General features: G+C 46.6%; 1 protein-coding gene across 1 annotated transcript; it reads right to left on the reverse strand.

Annotated features, from left to right (window-relative positions):
- Positions 1–704: 704 nt before the first annotated feature.
- LOC143641219 (podoplanin-like) lies at positions 705–13,353 on the reverse strand. Its single transcript, XM_077108550.1, has 6 exons — positions 13,292–13,353; positions 10,641–10,756; positions 7,964–8,100; positions 4,729–4,858; positions 1,543–1,581; positions 705–820 (listed from the first exon to the last, which is right to left on the reverse strand). Exons 1-6 carry the CDS (start codon positions 13,351–13,353, stop codon positions 705–707), a joined length of 600 nt encoding a protein of 199 aa, XP_076964665.1.
- Between the last annotated feature and the right edge of the window lie 10,725 nt (positions 13,354–24,078).

Genomic DNA, 24,078 nt, shown 5'->3' on the forward strand with positions numbered 1-24,078 from the left:
TAGCCAGAGTCAGCCTCCCAGGCGTTTACAAACTTGCTACCTCTCTAGCTGTATGGCCGGCCTCAGTTCCCAACCCCCAGCTGTACACCGCCCTCCCCCTCCCCCTCCCCCTTTATCATCTCCCCAACAGAAGTAAGAAAAGGTTTTCCTCCCGCCATGAACTTGGATATCTTGAATTCTTAGGGAAGTTTCTTAAGGAGCAAGAAGGCCTTCCCCTCATCCATCATCAGCCTAAGGGTATGTGATGGTTGTGGGTGGAGGCGTGCAGGGCAGGAGGGAAAGGAGGGATCTAAGTAAAAAAGACCCTGTCACCAGTGGGACTCCACATCACAATGGGAGCTTTGGCTCTGTGACAGAAACCACCTTCCCCTGATGGCTGGTGGCAGGGGGATCAGGTCTCAAGTTAAAACCTGGTTTTTAAAATAGGTTTTTTAAATAGGTTGAAACCTATTTTTTTTTCTTCTCAAGTTCAGTTAGCTGGAAAATTAAGACAAGAACCCACATTTGGTCAGATCTCAGCAGAAGTCAAAGTAAGCATCATATCTGGCCCAAGTAGGTATTTGCTCTTCTGGGGAAACTTCAGACATTACTTGAGGAGGTGACGGGCTTTTGAACATGACCTTCACTCCGAGGTTTCCATTAGTTGGCAGGTGTGAGTCCTGAACTCGACAGTGCCCACCCACCCACCACGCGGGTGTGAGGACTTACGAGTACCCTCCTGACATTTTCCGCACAACCACAAAGATGATCCAACCAATGAAACCGATGGCCAGTAAGACCCCGACGATGATTCCCACCAGGGTCACTGTGGCCAAGCCATCTGCACAGGAGGGGAAAGAAAGCATAAGCCCCAGATAGGACATTCACCTGTGGCACCAATGTCACCCATAACAAGGCCATTGCCCTACTCTACACAGCAAATATGAGTGGAGAAGTGTTGGGCTCTTTTCCTGCCCAGGGTCTCAGGAACTATTGTGCATAACAGATGGACCTCACCTAATGGGTGGTGTTTTTACACGGCTTGTCAACTGGCTTCTACTTTGATTCCTAGTGACACCAAATTGGAGTAGAACTTCATTCCCGCAGCGTCTTTAAGTGAGTCGTTCACTTCTTTTCTTTTTCCTCCCCCTTTTCTTCCCTCCCCTTTTTTTTTACAGTGCTAGGTGAGGAACCCAGAAAGCAGAAAGTCATGGGTTACGGGTCATAGTGGCAGGGGGATTGTTCTACCAAGGTGCACACTAATGTTCTACCAAGGCGCTGCAGCCCCAGTCCTACTTCTTTTCAAGTAAAGAAAATTCTCTGTGCTTGCTTTAAAAAAATTATATATATATATATATATATATATATATATATATATATATATATATATATAATGAATGAATGTTTTCATTCCCAATGAATGAAAACTATTCTCAGAAGCTTTTCTCTTCTGCTCTTGTTGAATATAATCCAGGAAAAATAGGCAACTCATCAAAAAAATCAGGTTTAAAGAAACTGTCTTCCACGCCCACAGGAATATTCTGAACCTGTGGTCTTGCCTACCTTTCTCGACTGTTGTTTCTGTCTCTTCAGCTACTTTCTCTGAAAAGGGAAAGATGTAGTGATATAGAATTATTAGGATTTAATAACCATAATTTAACAATTGGCAAAAGATATACAATGTAACAAAACATGCAAAGAAGATAATTTCTCAGATAAATTGGATGGGTTTTAAGCAAGCGATGACATGAAACTGTCTTGGTGTCTATCATTATCAAAAATCATGAACGCTTCTTCACATCCATGGGTTCACAGCACCTCTGTATACATGACTTGTTTTCTCATCCAATTTAGAAAGCAGAGTCAAGGACACTAAGCCACAGAGATATGAAATAAATGGTCAAAAAGTTTCAGAGATTATGGTGGTGAAAGAATCCACAGCTGTGGATACTTAGTCCAATATTGAGATCATGGAAAACTTACAGACTGTGCCCAGGGCTATTGCTCACTGGGAGAGTAATACTCTAATCTGGGAAGAGTTGACAGGGCTATGATTCCTCGCATGCCATCTATTCCCTGCTTGGGTTGCCAAATCCAGATTTCACAAGGCAGCAGCATGCCTAGCCAGGTTTCACCTGTTCATGCCACTGAATTATGTTTAGATTTCTATCACCAGTCAGATCTACTCTAGAACTTATAATATGAATATTCTCCATTGTGAGTCTCTTCCAGATAGTTCTACACAGTTCCTAAAACAAAGGTGTTTTCCTTTGTTTCTCCATTATATACTGAGTCTGTAACTCACAATTGGCCCCTAAAGTGTTGCTGGGAGCAGTCTTGAAGGACTGAACCCTCAACCTATGGGATCTGATGCTATTTTTAGGTAGATAATGTCAGAACTAAATTGGATTAGAGGATGCCCAGCTGATGTCCATGGGCAGAATTGGTTGTTTCTGTTGGCGGGGGGAGGGGTTTGCATTTGATGTCAGAGGTGATCTGTGTTGGGAGGAGGAGAGTCTTGGGTTTGAATTTAGGGTTGGTTTTTCCCAACACACTAGCCAACCATCATCTAAAAGATGCTTACTTTCACCAGTTGGTTGGCTTTGAAATAATCCACTCACTTTGTAGCAAGAGTCTCCTCAAAATAAGATACCTTTTCAAGATGGCCCCAGGGTAGTTCCCCAGATCCAGGGCTCCCTGCATGAGCCGATCCCATGGCTCTGGGATACTTATACAGAGTGTATGTTGAACATTCTACCCTCAGATAATGGGGAGGAGACTGTTGGGTTTGAGCCTCCCAGAGCAGAGGGTTGTGGAATCAAACTGTCATCCTGGGTAGCCAAGTACAGCAGTGATAGCTCAATCTTTGCTTATCAGGTCCTAGCCTGGAGGCAACTGATTCTAGGCTCAAAACACACGGTTATCATCATTGAAGGCACTCTGGGTTAGAAAATGCTTTACTGAAAATAAAGTTGATGCAAGACTCTACTAATTGAGAGCTTTTAGTTCTGTATTCCCCAGTCCCTCCCAATGATGCTGTCCATGATCATGAGCATGTGTCATGCATGGGAACACCATCGCACTTGGGCACTCCATGGGAAAACTGGTCATCTGCTGCCCTAATAAAATTACCTCTTAAAATCCAGTTCTCAGAATGACAGTTTTGACTCTTATGGGAAATATCTCAGGATAATGAGGCTCAAAGTGGGATTGAGTATGTAACAGAATCTCCTTCCCTTTTAAGGCTGAATAATATTCTGTTGCACATATATACTATTTTTATTTATCCATTCATTGGTCCATGGACAATTGGGTTGCTTCCATATTTTAACTATTGTGGATGCTGCTTGCTATGAACATGGGAGTACAATATAAAAGCATTTTTTTAAGTCCTCAGATGTGCTATAGTGTTTAAAAACCAGATTGGCATCTGACCCAGAAGTGTTTATTGAAGGATAATATAGTTGGGGGCAGTGGTGTGTGCCTGTGGTCCCAGTTACTGGAGATACTGACACAAGAGGATTTTGAGTTCAAGGCTAGTCTTAGAGACCCCAACTTAAAGAAAAAAATACAAAAATGTGCATTGCTGATGGGGATATAGCTCCTTGGTAGAGCATTTGTCTAGCACGCACAAGGCCCTGGGTTCAATGCCCAGCATTACACACACACACTCTCTCACACACATACAGACTGACTTTCTGGTTGTTTAAATGTGTAGTTGGTTTGGGGAATTAGTTTGGGGGAACCACTGCTTCAAGCATGGTCTTTACACTGGCTTTTCATCTTAAAGACAGAAACATAAAATCTAATTAGATGAAACAATTTATATAAAACTTCTCCAGTTAGCAAGCACTCCTTGGAGTTACTTGAAGATTTGCTCTTTTTCTCTCCTGCTACAAAATAAGGCACATTAAAAAAAATCTCAAATAGCTGAATTTCTTTTAAGAAATCTCTGGAAGTAGGAATGAACCCATCCATTGCTGAGCATGACCTTCTCTCATGCTCACCAGCAAAGGTCTAATTCTCAGGATAATGGTAATGACCCCAAAGCCCCCTCCAAAGCTTCTCCATTTGCACTGCTGCCTGTACTAACCACGAATCACAAATACAACCCCAGATCCTGATCCGTCTGATGTAGAAGATCCTTGATCCACATATGCAGACATGAACTTCATGTGAGATGGTCAGTGTTAGTGTGGAATCTATCAAGATTTACTTAGGCTGGCCGAGTTTCATGCTGTTGATAGCATGAAGTTCTTGGTACAGGGTCAGGAGCTGCTTAACTCGCCCTGGCAGGGGCCACATCACTAGCTGTCATTCAAGGTAGAGATAGATTTCCAGCAACCTGAGAGTTAAATTCGATCTAGCAACTCATAAATTGAATTCTGAACCCACCACACAAAGCTTGGTTCAGAACTCACTCTTTCTTTCCTCTTCTTTTTAAAATTTTTAAAAAATTTTTTATTTTTTAGGTCCTGGGGATTGAACCCAGGGGTATTTTCCACTGAGCTACACCCCCAGCCCTTTTTATTTTTTTATTTTGAGACACGGTCTTGCTAAGTTGCTGAGCTGGCCTCAAACTTGCAATCCTCCTGACTCAGCCTCCCTTGTTGCTGGGATTACAGGAGTGCATCATGGTGCCCACTCTTGCATTATAAACATATCCCCTGTTATTACATTTGTTCATGGACTTTTGGAAGGTGTGGACAAAAGCAGATCCACCCCTACTGGGGTGACGGGTCTCCTTACCTTTGGAGTGGCTAGTTGCTACATCAGGGACTGTGGTGCTATGGCTTTCTTCGTGGGTGTGGACTGAGCCTTCTTGGGTGGGCAGATCCTCAATGGGAACGTCTGTTCTACTCTCTGCATTTGTTGGCACCTATTAGACATGCAAATGAGGCAAAATAGAAAATAAAGCTTAATGTTTTAAAGTGCTTACTCTGGCTTACAACAGAAAAGGGTTTAAGGTGGCATAAATATACACAAGACATGATGGCACAAATTCAAAGTGGAACCAAGAAACCAAAACAAGAAGGGTGGGAACAGGAATAAAACCAGGTCTCCTCCAAGAACGGATTCCAAATGTTCGACATGCTGACTTGCTGGTGGGTAATTTCTTCCAAAACCCACCAGGCCACAAAGCTTTAATATTTGCTTTTCCATAAACCCAAGTAGCACTTTTTCCCTGTAACCTGTGGACACACATCTGAATCATCCTTCACCTCCTCCCTCCCCCAGTGAGAGTGACCACTAGCCATTGCTGGGAGCTTACATGGCCCCCGGCACTTTAAGTGGTTTCTCACTTACTCAACACACGACCTTGGGAAATAGATCATATTATTAGTCCTATTGTACGAACAAAGCTTAGAATGATTTGACAATATGCCCAAACTCGTGTCACCCTGTAAACTACAGGGCAGGACTTGAGTAGTGCTGGGTTAATGGTTTACTACAGAGAGTATCACAGAGGATGCCCCTGAAGAGATTCACAGGGCCAGAGAACATAGGAGGAGGCAGAGCTTCTAGGCTCTCTCTGGGCACCACTCTCCAGGGGCCTCCAGGAACTCAGCTTTCTAGAAGCTCCCTGGACCTCATCTTTCTGAATCCACACAGAGACTTTATTGCCGATGCATGATCGATTCAATCATTGGCCAATGGTGACCAATTTCACCTTCAGCCCTCTCCCTTCCCTGGAGGTTGGAGTGAAACTGAGAGTCCTTTTAATCCCACCTCTGTCTTTCTGGGGGACCAGCTCCACTCCAGAAGCCACCCAGGGGCTGGAAGCTATTAGTCAACTCATCAGCATAGAAAAAGACACTTAGCACTTTGAAGATTCCAAAGAAGTAATTCTGCTGACTCCAAAGTCCATGTCAATGTAGCAGTTGACAAACTAGTGAGCATAGGCAACAAAACCAAAATCAGACAAATAGAATCACATCAAACTTAAAATTGTGTGTGCACCCATGGGCACCAGCCACGGGGGGAGGGGGGAAGGCCACCCACCTACATGGGAGAAAATATTTACAAATCATTTATCTGATAAGGTGTATAAAGAACTACAACGGAACAACAAAAAGAACCCACAAAACTCGGGCAAAGGTCTGCAGTAGAGGTTTCTCTAAGGATGCTATACAAATGGCTCACAGGCTTATGAATCCATGCTCAGCATCACTCATCGGAGAAATGCAGATCAAAACTGTGATGAGCTAGGTTTGCACTCGCTTCTGTTAGAAGGGCTGCTATGAATGTATATATCCTTGTGCACTAAAGTGGGAGAACTGCTGTGGAGAGCAGTATGGCAGCTTCTCAAAACAGTAAATCTAGAACTATCTGCTTTCAGATAGCAGCACTATCTGAAAGTGATTCTTGAGTACCTAAAAGAATTCCAAGCAGGGCGTTCAAGAGAGATCTGCACACCCACAGGAAACAGTGGTGCTAGGAGGCACTATTGGCAAATGCGGAAGCAGGCCAGCCGTCCACCAGCAGAGAGCCGGGTGGCCAAATGTGGCACACACACAGGGACAACTCAGCCTTAAAAAGGGAGGAATTCCTGACACATGAAGCAACACAGACGAACCTTAAGGAGACTTTGCTAAGTGAAATAAACCAGTCCCCAGAAGACAAACACGGTGAGGTTCCCTTGTGAGCTATCCAGAGAAGTCAAAATCAGAGACAGAAAATAGATAAGGTGCTAACAGGCACCAGGGGCTTAGAGAAGAGAAGGATGAGGAGCTGCTGCTGAGAGGGCACAGAGCTTCAGATTCATAAGGCAAAAAAAGTTCTGCAGGTCTGTTTAGCCATGCAAATATACTTAGAACTGCAGAACTATACACTTAACATAGTTATGATGGTGAATTTTATCTTCTGTGCTTTTTACCAGAAACTACTGTGGGTCCAGCCTATTTCCAAACCCTTGGGATATAATGAGTAACAAAACTTCCCCATTAGCAGTCTGGGGCTGGGTTGCAGGGTGTGAAGACAATAGGTAAACAAATACAAAAGATCATTTTAAGTAACTTTAAGGGCTTTGAAGAAAACATAGACTGGACTGGACTAGCAGTTGGCAAACTTTTTCTCTAAAGACCAAAATGGTGAATGTTCTCAGCCTTGCAAGCCCAAACCGCTAGGCTCTGCTCTTATAGTGTGAATGCCACCAGATCCTTCTCACCCAAACAGTGTTCCAATAAAACTTTATTGACAGGAACAGTCAGTGGGACATGTCTGGTGGATAACTTGCTGACCCTGCAGCTGGGGGTGGGATGCTTTAGATAACATCTCTTTGAGATAACTCAGAACTTGAGTCATAAGAAAGTCAGCCAGGGAGGATGAGGGAGTGTTGCAGGAGGAGGAAAGAGAAGCCAAAGTTGGAACCAGGTTGGTGTTCAAAGGTCAGAAAGGCCAAAGGCAAAGCAAAGGTCAGGTGGGCAGGAGCCTCCGTCTTGTTAACCAATGAGTCGTCAACTCCTAGATGATTGACGGTGTGTCTCACGGCCTCCTCCCTGGACCTGGCCTCTTGTCTTGCCTAGGGCAGGTGCCTGAGATATGTGTCAGTGACAGTTCATTAGGGTAGGGTGTGTGTCCACACGAAATCCACGTGGGTTATACCAGCGTGGTCTGGGGGCTGATTCCAGTTCATGCTCATTACTGGTCTACATATCGAGGCAGGAAATGGAGATTGCATATTGGGGAACTTGTATCAGTGACATTGCCACAACGTGCAAGACTACAGTTGACTGTATTGAAACTGTGCTGTAACGCAGGAGAAGTTTTAAAACCTGGCTCTTTCTGGTTCTTTCTGAGTCTGACCTCTGGGCTAGTCCTCTTCACCTGTCACCTGTCAGTATACCACCTCCCCACTGGACGGAATTGGAAGCATGCCACTCATGATCCCTTGGCAAGGTGGTTTATGTTGATTTTACATACAATACACATTCTATCCTTCTTCCAAGAGAGGAGCAGATTCGTCTCTTCCCAAGATACTCACCAGAGCCGCTGGGCCAGAAGACGCAGAGAACTCTTCAGTGGTGCCTGTGGTCACGATGTTGTCTTCTATAGCTGGAGCAGCTGAGTCTTCTTTTGCACCTGGGGTCACAAGGTCATCTTCTAGCTGGCCTGTGATGGCTGAAGAAAAATTGAGTTAGGGTTTGATACAGAAACAGTGTGGGCCGACCTGACCAGCCAGCCGCAGCCAGATGATTTGTTACCCATTTCTTGCGGCGCTTTTATTTAATTTTGGTCTTTTTCTGGCATATCACAGTGCCAGGAACCAAACTATTGTCCTTGCAGGACCTGGAGCACACTCAGTGGCCTGGTTGTCTCCATTAATGGAAACACAAAGAGATGAAGCAGCCAGCCCTTTCCCCGGATTCCACCGAGATGCGTTGCACACAGGTGTGAACCCCTTTCCCAAAGGAAGCAGGTTCTTCCTGGCACTGATTCCTATGATGAGTCAATGCATTCAGATGAGTAGAATATCATTTAACCTGGAAAATATTCTTAACAGAAGCACCTGGAAACATCTCTAAGCCTGCCTAGTTCCAGGATCCGTGCAAACCTACTGAATCACAATGTCCAAAATCAGGGTCTCTGACTTTTTAAAATCAAGCTCTCAGGGCTGAAATGGAGCTCACTGGGAGAGTGCTTAGTAAACAAATAGATAAATAGATAAAGTTCTCTCTCCATTTAGTTTTGAGACTGCTGTGCACTTGGATGACGAGGACCATGGGCTCTAGTGCAGACCTAATAGACACAGTTCAACTTGTTAGTTCACCGCTTGCTGGAGGGTTGGTAACGTACTCAAGGGCATCAAGACACCAATACGACTCTTAGTGCTAATAAATAAGCAAATTAGGGCTCACTGCCCCACTCTGCCTTTTCTGTGCCAACAAGGGGATGAATGACTGGGAGGTGCCAGGGAGAGGGGTTTCCAGCGGAGTGAGGCACTGGTGGAGAACAGGGCGAATCCCACAGTGGGGAGCGCTTTGGTTCAATCGCATCCCCCCAGGCTTCATGTACTGGAAAACTAATCCCCAAATTCTTTTGTTGATGGCATTTGAAAGTGTGGCCTTTAAGAGGTCATGAGATGAGATGATCAGAGTAGGCCCCTTAGGATGGGATTGGTGGCTAAATAAGAAGAGGAAGAAGTTATAATGCAGCAAGATGGCCCCTACCAGATGCTCTTGCACTGCCCAGCCAGAAACATAAGCCAAATAAATGTTTTTTTCTTTTTTGCGGGGTGGGGTGGGGTGGGGGGACTAGGGATTGACTTCAGGGACACTCAACCACTGAGTCACATCCTCAGCCCTATTTCGTATTTTATTTAGGGTCTCACTGAGTCACTTAGCACCTCGCTCTTGCTGAGGCTGCCTTTGAACTCGTGATCCTCCTGCCTCAGCCTCCTGAGCTGCTGGGATTACAGGCATGTGCCACCATACCCAGCATGTCTAGTCTGTATAAACTCCCTAGTATCAGGTATTTTATTATAGCAACAGAAAATGGGCTCAGACTGGAGAGAATAGAAAATAGCAATGTCCTCTTCCACCTCTGTTGCAATGACCTAGAACTAGTCATGACTGTGCCCAAGCATCATCTCTGAACTCACCAGATAATCCTTTTCATGAGTTAAAAATCTGACTCACAGGCCATGGGCTTCCTCTCCAGACTGGAGTGGTTCTAGAAATTCCATGACTAAATACAGTTTCAAAATAAGCAAGCACGTGCATCCCGGGAGCAGGAGGAAGGGTGCTTGGAGACCTCTTTGTGTAATTAAAGAGCAGATGTTCATCTGTAGCTAGGCAGTGCTCAAATTAGCAATCCATTCCTTGCCTACGGAGCCTTATTTTCCCTCTGTTTAGACAACCCAGGCAGAAGCACAGCTAATAAATATTTGATCATAAGTTCTCTGCAGATGCCTGGAGCGGGGAGGCCCCCAGAGGAAACCCGCTCGCTTCCTGAGCCTCCCGTCTGCATCTCAAGTCCTTATCCAGCTGCGGATCAATGGCTTTGGGTGGACTTAAGCACATACATTCATTTCTCTATCTTGGGAATGGGGAAAAGGCTCCGAATTGAATAACTCAGGGCATGCAAATGGGTCGCCTCTTCTGCTGGTTATTTACTGGGCTAGGGGGATGGCAGTGGTGGGTCCCACAGGATTTATGAGTCTGTAGAGTGGGCAAATATTTACTGTATTTATTAAGCTCAATGGGAATATTCTTTTGCCAGGCAAGTGTCCTTATTAAAAAACTAAGCATCCTGTTTTCTTCCCTCCTCTGTTTTGAACAAATCATCCACTTAAAAAATGTCTTTTGGATCTGTTCAGCAAAATCACTTGCTATGTGGCGTCTGTAACTTAAAAAAAAACAACCCTTGCTCAAAAAAAAAAAAAAAAAAGTACTGAATGAATTTGATTTGAATTCGTTCATAGAGAGCTCAGTTCAATGAAAGCGTAACTTGATAAAAATTCCCTCTTGTTCTTTGCTAGCCCTGGCCCTCAGAGCCAAACACCCAAATCGCTCTGAATGGACAAAGGGTGTTTTATGAATGACAGTCAGGATTCAGAAGCAGGTCCTTTGTCCCATGGCCTCCGCTTTCTTTCTGCACCATGGGAAAGTTGATCTTTACAAGAGTTCTCAATCGTTCCTCTTATTATTTTGGCCAAAGGCTTTCCTGGGCGAAGAGTTGCTCTAGGCCTGCTGCGGAGTTTCCAGCCAGCGTCTGACGTCCTGTCCCCCTGTCCTCCTGAAGCCACGCACTGATGTCTCCTTGCTCAGGGGTCCGTCTGAGACACATATGCAAGCTCACAAGCACAAGGCACATGCACATACTCACACACCATTGTTCACACAGGTGATACCTACAGCCAGGTGCACAGAGAGTTCTAGAGCCTTGGACCCTCCTAGGCACCTTCAGACCTCTTCTTGCCACACCCAACCTCGGCCAGCATGAGGAATCAGTGGAAGTTTCCAAATCGGGCAGGAACCTTTTATTTACCTGGACAATTTTCTGTTGTTATTCTTTAAAAACCGAGGCCATGATTTATACTATTTAGGAGATTGGACAAATCAACTTAAGGTTCTTCATTTTGAAAATAAAGAACTGAAAGGGTTTATTTGTATCTAAGTGCTAATTATAAATGATTTTTATCCTTGTAGTAAAGTCTAACATCTCACCAGGTGTAGTAGAGCATGCCTGTAATCCCAGTAGCTTGGGAGGCTGAGGCAGGAGGATCAAGAATTCAAAATCAGCCTCAGCAACTTAGCAAGGCCCTAAATAACTCAGTGAGACCCTGTATCTAAATTTAAAAAAAATACAAAAGGGCTGGGGATGTGGCTCAGTGGTTAAGTGCCCCAGGGTTCAGTCCCCAGTAGCAAAAAAAAAAAAAAGGTTCAACATCTCTGTAGAGATGATTCAAGTTTACACATAGTATTTCTTAAAATATATCTTAGAGTTTAGATACAACATTGTCAGGATAGTCCTGGAATTATAATACTCCCAAATTCTTAATCTTTTGAATATATGGTTAATCCTTTGGTTTTATTTGCCTCCCTTTGGTTTGTGGTGATGACTGTCTCTAGCTATATGGTTATTACCCTTTGAGAATGTCTTCTTTGTGGGCTTTTTTCTTTTATGGTATTATTCATCTTTTTTTGTAGCAGCTAGTGCTAATCAGACCTTAAGAACACATTCTTTGGACTGCCTTTTCCCTGGTTGGCATTTGCCTCTTTTGCAAATGGCAAGCTCTGTTGGTACTCATCATCATCTTTTTTTTTTCTGTTTATTTTCTTCCTTTGAAGCCATGCTCCCAAATGCTTCCTCTAGAGCACGTAAATGTCCACTTATGCTTTCCCCAAGGTTTTGTTCTTTCATTGAATATCTACATTTTTCTTGTGTTTATTTTGCAGTCTCTTGTAAAATGGGAACACAAGTTCCAGAGTCACAGAATGACGTTTCGGTCAATGACAGCACAACCATGTCCCATAAGATTAAAATGAAGCTGGAAATTTTTTTCCTTTTATTTATTTATTTGTACTGAGTAACTAGCACTCGGGGGTTTAACCACTAAGCCCTTTTTATTTTCATTTTGAGACAGGGTCTCACTAAGTTCTAGGGCCTTGCTAAGTTACTGAGGCTGGCCTGAAACTTGCAATCCTCCTGCTTCAGCTTCCCGAGTCGCTGGGATTATAGACGCATGCCACCATGCCCAGATGAAAAATTCTATCACCTAGTGACGCTACGGTTGTCACAATGTCATAGCACCACACATTCTGGTGTGTGCAAACCTACTCACTGCCAATTGGATAAAAGTGTAACTAGCACACCCAAGTATCTGACGCACGTAATCCTTGCTAATGACAATAAACAGCCACATGGCTGGTCTGGGTGTCTAGTATACTTTTGGTCATCTCTTAATGTGTACCCCTGCTGCTTAATGGCCACCACGGGCCATTTCTCCTGACTGCATCAAAGACCATGTCAAATGATTGACCTCTTCCACCCAAGTTCATGTCAGTGTCCTCCGTGACAGCCGCATCACAACAAAATCGCCTAACAGTGATCTGAGTGTGTCCCTGTCCCTAAGTGGCACTTCACTGTAATCTGACTCCCTGGCAAAAGGTGAGAGTTATTCTGACAAATTTTTTTACCCACGGCTTCCAAACACCCAGCTCTCACTGAGACAAGCTTCTTCCAGTGTCTGTGTCATATCACAGGAGAGACTGCCCAGCACGAGGGCCAGCTCCGATGGCCTGACCACTGCCCGCTCTTCCCGCCCCCACACTGGCTTGTCTTGCTGTCCCTACAAACCAATTCCTAAGTCTGTGCTCCCTTCCACAAGCTCCCCGCCCTTCCTCCATCAGCTGGTAGCTCCCAGTGAAGTGGGTGCCCAGGAGGGGCTAGAATCAGTGTGGGAAGAGAGGGGGCGGGGGCTCCTCACACAGAGGGGTCTGCAGGTGTCCCATGCTGGAAGGCACAACACCCGGCACCCCCTCACCTCTGCTGGCCACTGCAGGGTTTCTGGGTCCTCTTCCTGCTGACCATTCCACAACAGCCCGAGGGTGGGGTGAGGGGCATCACTGTCCCCTTAACAGATGAGGACCTGAGGCTGGAGGGGACTCCTTGACCACCTTCCGTCAGGCTCCTCTGAGTCCTCTTCTCACAAAGGCCCCCGTGGGCTCCTGAGCCTGCCCTGCTGAGTCCAGCTTTAACACAACTCCCTCCAGGTCGGAGCGTTCAGAAGCCCCACACTGGGCATCTGGGCAAGACTCTGGACACCTTTGGCCAGAGCCTTGTCAGGCCACCGTGGCCACAATCCCACCTTTGAGGTCTCTTCATAGGGACATTCTTATCCACGGACTCCTCACTCGGCCGGTGGCTCATCCTTGGATTCAGAGTCAGCGGGCTCCCTCCCTTCGCCAGGTCCCTACTGCAACCCTGCAAAGTCTCCTTTACGTTTTAACATTTTGAAAGGACAACTTTTTTTTTTTGCCAAGTCACCAGTTAAATGCTTTGCTGAGTTTGTCTGATTCATGGGTGACACAAAGCCAAGTGCATCATGGGTCCAACACAGGACCAAAAGGCAGCCTCGCCCCTCTCTGACATGGGCTTCCGGCAGCACTCAACAGCCTGCACCCGCTCCCTGGGCCCCACCCTCCTTCTCTTCTCCCCACCCTCACCTTCGTCCTCCCCTCAGTCACAGTCTCACTGGTCAGAAGCAGCACCGTCCCCCAGGCCCCACTCCCCTGGTGAAATCTCGTCTTGCTAGGACCTTCAGTCTTCCTCTTTGGTGACCACAGTCTCAACTTCTTCAAACGTGTCCCCTTCTAGGGAACATCGGGAGGATCTAAATGCCTGATGAGGAGAAGGCTAGAATTTGCTCTCAAAGAATGTCCTTTTTGGACTGCGGCTCCCTTGGCTGTAAAGTGAACTCGGCAACAATGATCGAGACCTGAACCCACCAGGCGAGGGTGTGGCTCTATGGTAGAGTCCCTGCTTAGCCCTGCTTAGCACGCAGAGGGCCTGGGTTTGATTCCTGCATGAAAAATAAAATAAACCACAAACAAACAAAAAACAACCAAGCCCATCTCTCTTATCTCAAGCTCCAGGACTTATATTTATTTAACAAATATTTCTTGAGTAGCTGCTATGTGCTGAGTACCACTCTGAGCACTAGAGTGCTCAGGCCAGGTCTTTGGTCTCACGAACTGGCATGGACTGGGTAAGAAAGGGTGGAAAGAAGCCAGGAAGGAAGGGCTGAGTAGGGGAGGACTTCACCTGAGCCAGAAAGCAAGGCCATTCTGGGTTCCACATGAAGGGACTGTGTGCTGGGAAGGGTCAGGCGGAAGCTGTGAGGCCACTTAGACCATTTCTGCCGCCAAGTGACAGAGAAGGAAAGAACCAGACAGGTAAAGGCCAGGAAGCCTTCCCAGTCGTCACCCACCAACAATCAGAACTATGCACATTCCTGGAGCCAAGAATGCACTTCAGGATCCCTTAGGGCCGTATTGGCAAACCCACCCCACAAAGCCAGCTACTCCTGGGTTATGCACAGGATAGTCACAAAAGCCAGCAGTTCCTGCCCTGTCCACCTGCATGCCAGGAGGAGCTCCTTCTATTCATTTCTGTGTGGGACAAGCAGTTTTCACAGCCTCCAGCTGAGTCACTCTTGGGGTCTTCAAAGAAAACCCGCGGTGTTGGTCAGCAGAGTAGGGCAGGCCTTCAGGCTGCCCCGGGGTTCCTCCACTCCAGGGCTGCTCCAGGATCAAAATGCACACCCAGATCAGCCTTTGAGGAGAGCTGACCAAACAGCCTTGGGAAGACTTTTGCAGCCATGAGAAAAGTGAAATGCTTTTTTATTTAAGGACAATCTAGGAATGTAAGGAATCTGGTTTTGCCTCCAGGAGAAACTGTCTGATAACTAATAAACAACGACAGGAGTGCACCATGCCACCCACAGCCCACATGGCTACAGCCCACACAGCCCCAAGACACTTACTTTGCCTTTTTTTTTCTTTGTTTTTTTTTTTCAGTAAAGTCATGCTTTTGGTGAGATGTCAAAATGTGTATTTGGAAAGGAAAAACACCACTTCTTTTCTTTTACATAGACATGGGCTTTTGAATCTTATTTTCCCATCAGGTCTCCAAATTGTGCCCAGAAACCTGAAAATAAACACACCTCAGACGGCAGAGAGGAGCTGACCCTGCCGGGTGTTCTAGCCCTGACCACCCAAATCTCTGTGCGACCCCTTCATTTCTGTTCAAAACGCACCCAATGTGCTGTTGGCTAACCTTCCCTTGGTTACCACGAGCTGGTGTCCCGCCACAGGAGGAAGGCTTCAGAACACTGCCTCTAAGCTTCCCGCTGCCCCTAGGCTGGCCTCGCCCCTGACCTCATGAAAGCCTTTCTTTGGAATATGGAGGGAGCCAATAGCCTTTGAAGTTCCAAAGCTCCTCTGCACAAAGAAAGCCATTCCTCACCGCAGGGCTGTGTGCCCTCCACTCCTGGCAGTCCAGATGCTGGCAGGGTGTGGGCACATCCTCACTGATATGGCCAATGGGTTACTTCTCCTTACCCATTCCTTAAACCCTGGTAAATTGCTTCCTGGATCAAAAGTCTGGCCCTGGAAAATCTAAGCAACCCAATTCATCTAGGCAACCTCTAGAAGGCTTGGCCCTGTCACCCCGGGCACCCACAGAAATGCACTCTCTTTACCTTCTGTCAGAAGTTCACAGTGCTACCTCCAGCCCACATGGCCCAGGCCGCCAGGGGCTGGCGCCACGGTCAGCCTTTAGCAGACGTTGGTTGGGTGGCTGACTGCGTAAGTACGTTTATAAGCCAAGAAGGAAATTTCTCTTGAATGACCCCTTAGATTATAATATCCCTGCACTGTTCCCTGGCCTTCACCCCAGAGTTGGTAAACACCTCCCCCTAACAAAAGGGACAGCATAGCTGAAGACAGGACCATTCACCCGCGAGATGAGGTGACGCTTGCTGTTTGATTTCTAATGAGCAGTGGCTGTCCACTCACTCTGACAGGTCTGTCAGCCCTTGCTGGCTGAGCCCAACGAGGAGTTGGGACATGGCTGCTGGCTGCTGGCATTGGAAAAGTGCCACTAGCTCCTCTGGAGGAATCAAAAGAGGTCCTCCCACTAAGGTTTGGAGCCAGGAGGCAGGCATAATGGACTCTGGGTGGGGTGACCCCTCTGGGTCACTCCCCCAAAGTTGAAAGCAGAATTTTGAAAGTTTCCTACAGCTACTGGGCACAGGGGCCCACACCTGTAATCCCAGCAACTCGGGAGGTTGAGGCAGAAGGTCAGCAAGTCCAAGGCATCCTCAGCCACTTGGCAAGATCCTGCCTCAAAATAAAAATAAAATAGCGAGCTGGGGCTTTAAGTTGGTGGTAGAGAATATGCTTAGCATCTGAGGTCCTGGGTTTGATCCTTAGCATTGATTTTTTTAAAAGAAAGAAAAAGTAGAAGCCAATGACCACTAGGAAAATTATTTTCAATTTACTAGCAAGGAGTCACATTTTAAGTCACTGGAAAGGTAGACGAGACAGAACTTCAGATCCATAAGACATGACATCAGGCGTCCCAACTAGATCCATCTTCTCTCCCCTTGGAAGGGGAAAGAAACTGAGACCTTCTGTGTTTCATTCACAAATTCTGCATTTAGTCTCTACAACCATGAGGTGAGATTTTGATAACGGCCACTTTTTGTTGAATTTTAGAATGTGCAAAACGTGGTATCATGTGCCCTTCGTTGGTCTTCACGAAAATGAAGTGAACTGCCCAGGTACAGAGCAAGCAGCAAAGCAGAGCTTAGACATCAGGATCCACCAGACCCATAGACCCCAACGCCCATGCCCTGACCACTGTGACATGGCTGGCTCCATAGGTACTGGCTGCTCTTGTTCACCTCCAACCCACGGGTCTCTCTACTCCTTAAAGATAGAGCTGGAACAGACTGAGGCTGCTCTGAAGTAACTTCTGCAGGAACGTTAGGCTGAGCTGCTCTGGGCACCTGCAGGTTCATCTTTCAACGATCTCACTGCCCATCCAAACCATTCACTGCCCAGGTAAAATCCCCATCCCTCAGAGCTCTCCCACAGGAGAGCCTCTCCCCTGTACTAGCACAGGACAACATTTGGGTGGCTCTGCCATTCACTGCTGTCTCTGGACCAGCATCTGTAGTTGCCAGGGTGACATGTCGTTCTGCCATAAGCTTAGGTCCAGCCGCTGGCATGGGTGTGCTGGCTGGCAGAACGAATGGATGGGTGATATTTAGACTCTCCAGGGCTCACGGAAGTGAATCAACTTTCTGTGCACCCCCCAACACGGACAAGCGTTCACACAGAGGCTGCTGATTCCAACCTCAACCAAGATTACTCAACTTGGGAAGACGGTTCACCCTTGACTAAGAGCAGAGTGTTGTCTGTAAAAGAGGAAATGAGTTCACAGTTTTTTAAACTGGAACCACACCTCCCTAATGAGGTCTCTGGAACTCAGTGGGGGGCCTGGGAGCACAGTCAGGTAGGAAAGGCCACCTCCCAGGGCAGAGTGCTAGCCCTTGAGTCATCAGATGACAGGAACCTGTCTTAGAAGTGCTGCCTCAGGACAGCCTCTGGGCAGGGAGGTGGGGTACTGGGGAGCACTTGCCATCTGCTGGGAAACTGAACGGGAATCTGAGCTTCTGATTCACTCTGGCTGTCAGCTGAGCAGAGCAGTTTTGCAAGAGTGGAAGAGAAGCCTTTGGATCCCACCTCACTGTCCACCCCTGCAGAATGTGGCTGTTTCCACTAGCTGCCCTTGGCCTTGATCCTGAGCCTGGTTGGAAGGCTTCAAGTGCGGCTCCATAGATCTTTCTTTTTTTTTAACTAGTTGTTATTGGCAGGGAGGATCTCTCCGGACCTTCCCGTACCATCTTTCTCCCTCTGTTCTGACGCAGGGGAAGTTCAGTCACCATGCTTCACTTGCGTGGCTTCACTTGCAGGGCTCACCTCGGATGCCCCTTAGCAGGCGATTCCCCTTGTGCTCCTGAGATGGAGCCAACTTCACGTCCCACGTAACCTCAAGATCCCTGCAGCTAAACCAGAGCACGCAAATGCTCCCTGCCCACTAAGTTGGCTCCTAGCCTCCTGTCCAGCCTACTTGATTTTTGTGATGTTCCTATCATCTGCCTGCTTGTCCTTCCTACTGAAAGGCCACCGTTTCCTCCCTCTTCTTCCTCACCAGCTGACTGTGGCCCCAACAGGGTTTTTATTGTTGTTTTTTGGTGGTGCTGGGGGTGGAACCCAGGGTCTCTACATGGGAGGCAAGCACTCCACCACCAGCCCTCCAGCCCCTGTAGGCACTCTCCTCTCCAAGGGCAAGAACTATGCACAAATAATGAAAATAGAACAGGAAGAATCACTAACACAACCTGCATAAAGAACAAGGGAAGGGGCTGGGGCTGGAGCTCAGTGGTAGAGCACTTGCCTAGCATGTGTGAGGCGCTGGGTTGGATCCTCAGCACCACATAAAAATAAATAAATAAAATAAAGGCATTGTGTCCAACTACAACATATATATATGGACTGAGGATGTAGCTCAGTTGTAGAGTGCTTGCCTAGCATGTAGAAGCCCTGGATTTGATCCCCAGCACTAGGGAAAGTTTTTCAAATTAAAATAAATTTTTAAAAAATGAAAATTTTTTTAAAAATAAAAAATGTGGTACTAGCATAAGGACAGCAATATGGATCAATGGAATAGAATTGAGAGTTCAGAAATAAACTTATATGTGTGAGCAATTGATTTTTGATAAGATACCAAGATAACTCAGTGGGGAAAGAATTATCTTTTTAACAGATGGTGGTGAGACAACTGGATACCACCTGCAAAAAATGGAGCTGGGTCTCTGCTTCACAGCACACACAAAAATTAACTAAATGAACCCAAGACCTACATACCAGGGTTAAAACCACACAACACAAGAGTAAATCTTTGCAACCTTGGTTAAGAAACAGCTTTTTAGATGCAACCCTAACAGTATGAACAACAAAGGGAAATGAGATTAGATTTTAAGAAGTATTTAGTTTGTGCTTCAATGAATACTCTCAAGAAATTGAAAGGATAACCCAATTCACAGAATGGGAAAAAAGTCTACAATTCATCTATTTGGTAAGGGTCTAGTATCTAAAATTAAAAAAAAATGCTTTTAATCACAATAAAAGTACAACTCAACTTAAAAATGGGCAAAGGATTTGAACAGACATTTTCTCCAAAGATCTACAAATGGCTAACAAGTAAAGGAAAAGATACTCAACACATGTTAGGAAAAGATAAATCAGAGCTACTAGATACCACTCCACTCATTCGAATGGTTACTATTTAAACACAAATACACAGAAAGCAAGTGTTGGCAAGGTCAGGGAGAAGTTGGATGCTGTACATTGTCACTGGGAATGTAAAATGGTGCAGTCACTTTGGAAAACAGCAGACAGGTCCCTAAAAAGGTAAATCAAGAGCCACCATATATGACCCAGCAGTTCCACTCCTGCATATATATACCTGAGAGAAATAAAAACGAATGTTCACACCTAGTTATCCCGAGGGCTGCAGCATAAGGAGGGTTGGCAATGACTGGGTGTACATGTTAGAAGTGTGCATGTGACTGTCCCCAACACAAATAACAAACGCTCAAGGGGATGGATACAGCAGCAATCCTGATCTGATCATTATATATTGCATGCATATTGACATGCTGCATGGTACCCCATAAATATGTATAATTATGGGTCAATTAAAAATTTTAAGAATTAAAGACAGGAAGTATGAATATGTGGTGGCAGCTAGAAAAGAGACAAATGGACAGGTGCGTGTTGTGGATATAAAAAGAATACATGGAGCAGCATCCTGGGTCACCCCAGGTGCAGACGCTCGCCCCCTGCCAGGGGTGTGCAGGTACGAGGGAGTCCTGGGACTGTGAACTGGAAAGAGCCTCGTGGGGAAGATGGGACTTGATCTTGGGAGGAGCAGTTCTGGCAGAATAAACCTCTAGAGCAAAAACAGAGAAATTGGAAGAGACAGGGGATGGTGGAAGGGAAGTGGTGAAGGCCAGCTGGAGTCGGAGCTGGAGCTGGGGAATGATTAGAGCCTGGGTGGAGGCAGGAGTCCGCATCTGGGAGGGGTGGGCCACAGGAGCACAAACGAGGAGGGCACCATATTGAGACTGAACCTAGTTTGTGGGGCCCCTGTCGGGTGCAGAGTCAGGAGGTGAAGACACCAAGTGTGGGGACAACAGAGCAGGGGGTGAGATCAGATTGGTGGGGGGAATAAGGTATCTAAGGCCTTCGTCAATGTTAGCTGCTAAAATATAGTTAATGCTGCTAACCCCTCCCATGCAGAACCTGGCTCCCTCGGCCTTACAGATTACATTTCACCTTATTATGGGGCGATTCAGCTGGGGTGAAACTGTCTCACATTAGAAGAACTCACAACAGGCCAGGAAGCCAAAACAGAATGGGAAATAGTTTTCTAGTGTTCAGGCACATATTGGCTACCCAAGGCACACTGTGCTCAGGAACAAAAAGAGAAAAAGAGAACCCAAGATGCTGTTTGGTCACCTGTAGAGACCAAAAGCAAAGGGCAGGGCTGTGGGGTGGAACACATGTCCAGACTGAGGGAAGAGATTCCGGATTCTCAGTGAACCACCTTGACTGAGGTGGACAGCAGATAGGACATCTTTCAGACTAGCTGGAAGTGGGCGTAACAATGACACCCCCCCCCACCCCCGCAGCAGCTCTCCACAAACATTTGTTAAATAAACGAATTCCTTGGGTGGAGCTGGTTTAACGTCCATAAATATGGTTTCTTTCCCTCGCCTTTCTAGACTCTAGACAAACTGGGAACCCTTGTCCTTTGGGTGAGATGCTATTCATTGGATCACAGCTTTTCTTATAGTTGCTGTGTTTTATTCTCCGGGGTGGAGGCCTGGTGATGAACTGTGGGAAATACCCTATTCTCCTCCGTGATGTTTACAGCCCTTCCCGCCTCCTGTCCCTGCCACCCACTGCCGTCCAGGTCATTGGCATTCCCCTGAGCACCTCAAACATAACAATGGTGACTCGGGGCCCCCGGGGGGCTCAGGGTTGGCCTCTGTCTACTGTCTGGGGCGTCTTGCAGGTCTGCCTCCCCAGGCAGAAGTTGAGAGCACATTTTCCTTTGGTTTTTGTTCTGTTTCATTTTAAAGCTGTATTAAAAGGCTGGGGGTGTAGCTTGGTGGTAGAGTACTCGCACCCCCTCCCCCACCAACGACAACGAGTAACAACAGAAAAACTGCATTCGATTTTTCATCTCCTTAACAATTTCAATTTTCTGCTTCTCAAACAACAAAGCCAACCAGCTGGCCAAGGCTGCATGCCTCCCAGTGGACATGGCTTGATTCACCTCCAAGGACACACCCATCTCCTTGGAGTCATTCTTTAGGCAAGACACTCAGCCAAAGAAGATGAGGACAAACCCATTGTCCTCTTGTTGTCAAAGCTCAAGAAAGCTCACCATCCCCTGACTGGCTGTGAACAGGCTGGGTGATGGGTGCTGGGCTCAGGCACGTGGGGAGGAAGCAGCCACTTCCATCTCCTGCCTTGGATGAACCTGGCAGGACTGCAGCTGTTCCCTCACCTACCTCATAGCCTCTGGATAAAATGCCAATCACTTTCCTTTCTCAGAAAGCTTCAAGAAATCAGTTGAAGTGCAGGGCCGGTGGCGCACACCTGGCATCCCAGAGGCTCTGGAGGCTGAGGCAGGAGGATCGGGAGTTCAAAGCCAGCCTCAACAACAGCGAGGCTCCAAGCAACTCAGTGAGACCCTGTCTCTAAATAAAATACGAAATAGGGCTGGGGATGTGGCTCAGTGGTTGAGTGCCTCTGAGTTCAATCCCCAGTACCATTAAAAAAAAAAAAGAAAGAAAAATCAGTAGAAGGGTTGCAGATGTAGCTCAGTGGTAGATCTCTGGCCTAGCAAGCATGAGGCCCTGGGTTCCATTCTCAACATCAAAAAAAAAAAAAAAGACATCAATAGAGAAAGGGTTCAAAACTCTAATCAAGGGGAGCTTTATCTCCTGCCCACCCAGCAGAATCCTGACAAATCTCAGTAACCGTACACTTGGCTTTAGAAGGACCCCGGCACCCCTGACCATCTGATGCTCTTCCAAGTAAAGGCTCATGCTGTCAGTTTCCTTGAGAGGCTCCGGGTAGCAGGAATGGCAAGGCTTCCCTGGAGAGGAAGGGGCCTCTGTCAGACTCACTAAGTGAGCTTCACAAGCACAGCACAGTGTCCTTGAGTTCCCACTCCCTCCCCGCACTCCCCTGCAATACTTTCACAAGTTGTAACCTGGCTGCCTGGCTCTCAGAAGCCAGAAATATGACAAATATTCAGATAAGCCAGTGGAATTCAGAGCGCAGGTCTGTGACTTGGTGAAGACTGCAAAGCACGCTCTGGGCTAGTGTCTCTTCCTCAAAGCAGCAGAGTTCAAATCCTGCACCCAGCAATGTACCCCTGTGCAGAGTGAATTCAAGAATTCCACTCATAAAGGGATAGTGTGGTCGGTAATGTACAGTTATTATATCCTTAGAAAATTTTTGCTTTCATGTTTAAGAGGCTTAAGGTGAGGCTCATTTTTAGTTTCAAGTTCAACTTTTTTTTTTGTAATGTCAGAGTAGTGTTGTAAAAAGAGCTTGAGGTTTGGCATCAGACCCATTTCTGAATCCCCAATTCTGGAGTATTCTGAGGTAATGTACAGTTTACAGGAGTTGTAACGGATTAAATGAGGTAGTTGGTGACATTCCTAGCACATGACGGGGGATGGAAATGCAGGGCAGGCGGTACCCTTCCTGCTGATCAGCCATCCTCAGTCACTCTCAGGCTGCTCCTTCATGGCGGTGGAGAGAGGGAGTTAGTCCTCTTGGCCATGTCTGTACTTAGCCTTCTCCTGTCTGGACACATTTTTTTAACATGTGCTTTTCTATATTAGATGCTATTAGAGTCTTGAACTCCCCTGTTATGTACAGGTCTTCCTCCCAAATTCTCAAAGAGACCCGACCTTTATTAAATACCTCAAGTGCAACAAATCCTTAGCAGCTCACAAAGATTTCAGGGCCTCCAAAACTGGCAAGAAGTTCGGGGAAATCACAGGGAAATCCATTCGCTGCATGATTAATCCTGGGTGAGTTGGTCCCGGAAAAGCGCACATGGGTTGGCAGCAAGCAACGGCTTGCAGAATTTCACAAAACAAACTGTCTAACGGACAGGCCCCAAAGTACGTGTTTTGGACCAAAGTTCAGAGTGAGGGTGGGGTCGGACAATCGAGGAAAACGCCAGATGTGTGGACAACCGTCTTCTTTTGAATCCACGAACGCCCCGAGAGATGACACATGGGACCAGATTATAAAACTGAACCAGATTATAGCACTGGATGGGAGAAACCCAGTAGGGCCCAGGACCCTAAGAGAAGGATAATCACATTCATCACCATAATTGCCCCCAGTCCAGCTCCCCAACAATAGCTCAGCTCCATGAAGTTAGTCATCCATATTCAAGTCGCCTCACTCATTACTCCCAGACAAAAACTCTGCTGGGCCTCAGCTCCTGCCCAGTGCAGCTTCCACACACAGCCACCCCCGCCCCTCCCCAGGCTGCCCACCCCAGTGGGGCTTCTTTCTTTCTTTTTTTCTCCAGTCCTGGGGATGGAACCCAGGGCCCCACGCACATTAGGCAAGTGCTCCACAGCAGACTCCATCGCATCCCAGCCCCAGGCTGGCCTTGATTCTTTATCAGTGGACTTTCTAGCTATTTTTTCAAACAAGATTGAGCACCTCCTTCTAGGAGTACTTTTGATGTTTAGGAACTGGCTGGACATGATTACAACCAACCCTAGCCCTGGGGGAAACAAAGGACCAGGAAGCCTGGGCCTGTGTTTCCTGGGATGCTAGGATGTGTGGTTCAGGTAGGTTCCTCCCTCACCTTGTTCTGCTGAGTACAAAATGTTGTCATGTGCACAGTGTCTGGCCAAAACGGAAACGAAATAAATAACTGTATATATTCCAGTGGAAAGAGAAGTTCCAAAGA

Source organism: Callospermophilus lateralis, unplaced genomic scaffold (assembly GCF_048772815.1).
Source record: "Callospermophilus lateralis isolate mCalLat2 unplaced genomic scaffold, mCalLat2.hap1 Scaffold_91, whole genome shotgun sequence".
NCBI classification, from domain to species: Eukaryota; Metazoa; Chordata; class Mammalia; order Rodentia; family Sciuridae; genus Callospermophilus; species Callospermophilus lateralis.

Bases quoted from the DNA above. Each gene is read 5' to 3' on its own strand.
- LOC143641219 (XM_077108550.1), bottom strand. From the start codon at position 13,353: ATGAGCCACCGGCCGAGTGAGGAGTCCGTGGATAAGAATGTCCCTATG. The intron at 8,101-10,640 runs GCCTTTGGCCAA...ATTTTTCTTCAG, and splicing joins GCAACTCTTCGCCCAGGAAA to CCATCACAGGCCAGCTAGAA. The intron at 4,859-7,963 runs GTGAGTATCTTG...CATGTCTAATAG, and splicing joins CTTCTGGCCCAGCGGCTCTG to GTGCCAACAAATGCAGAGAG.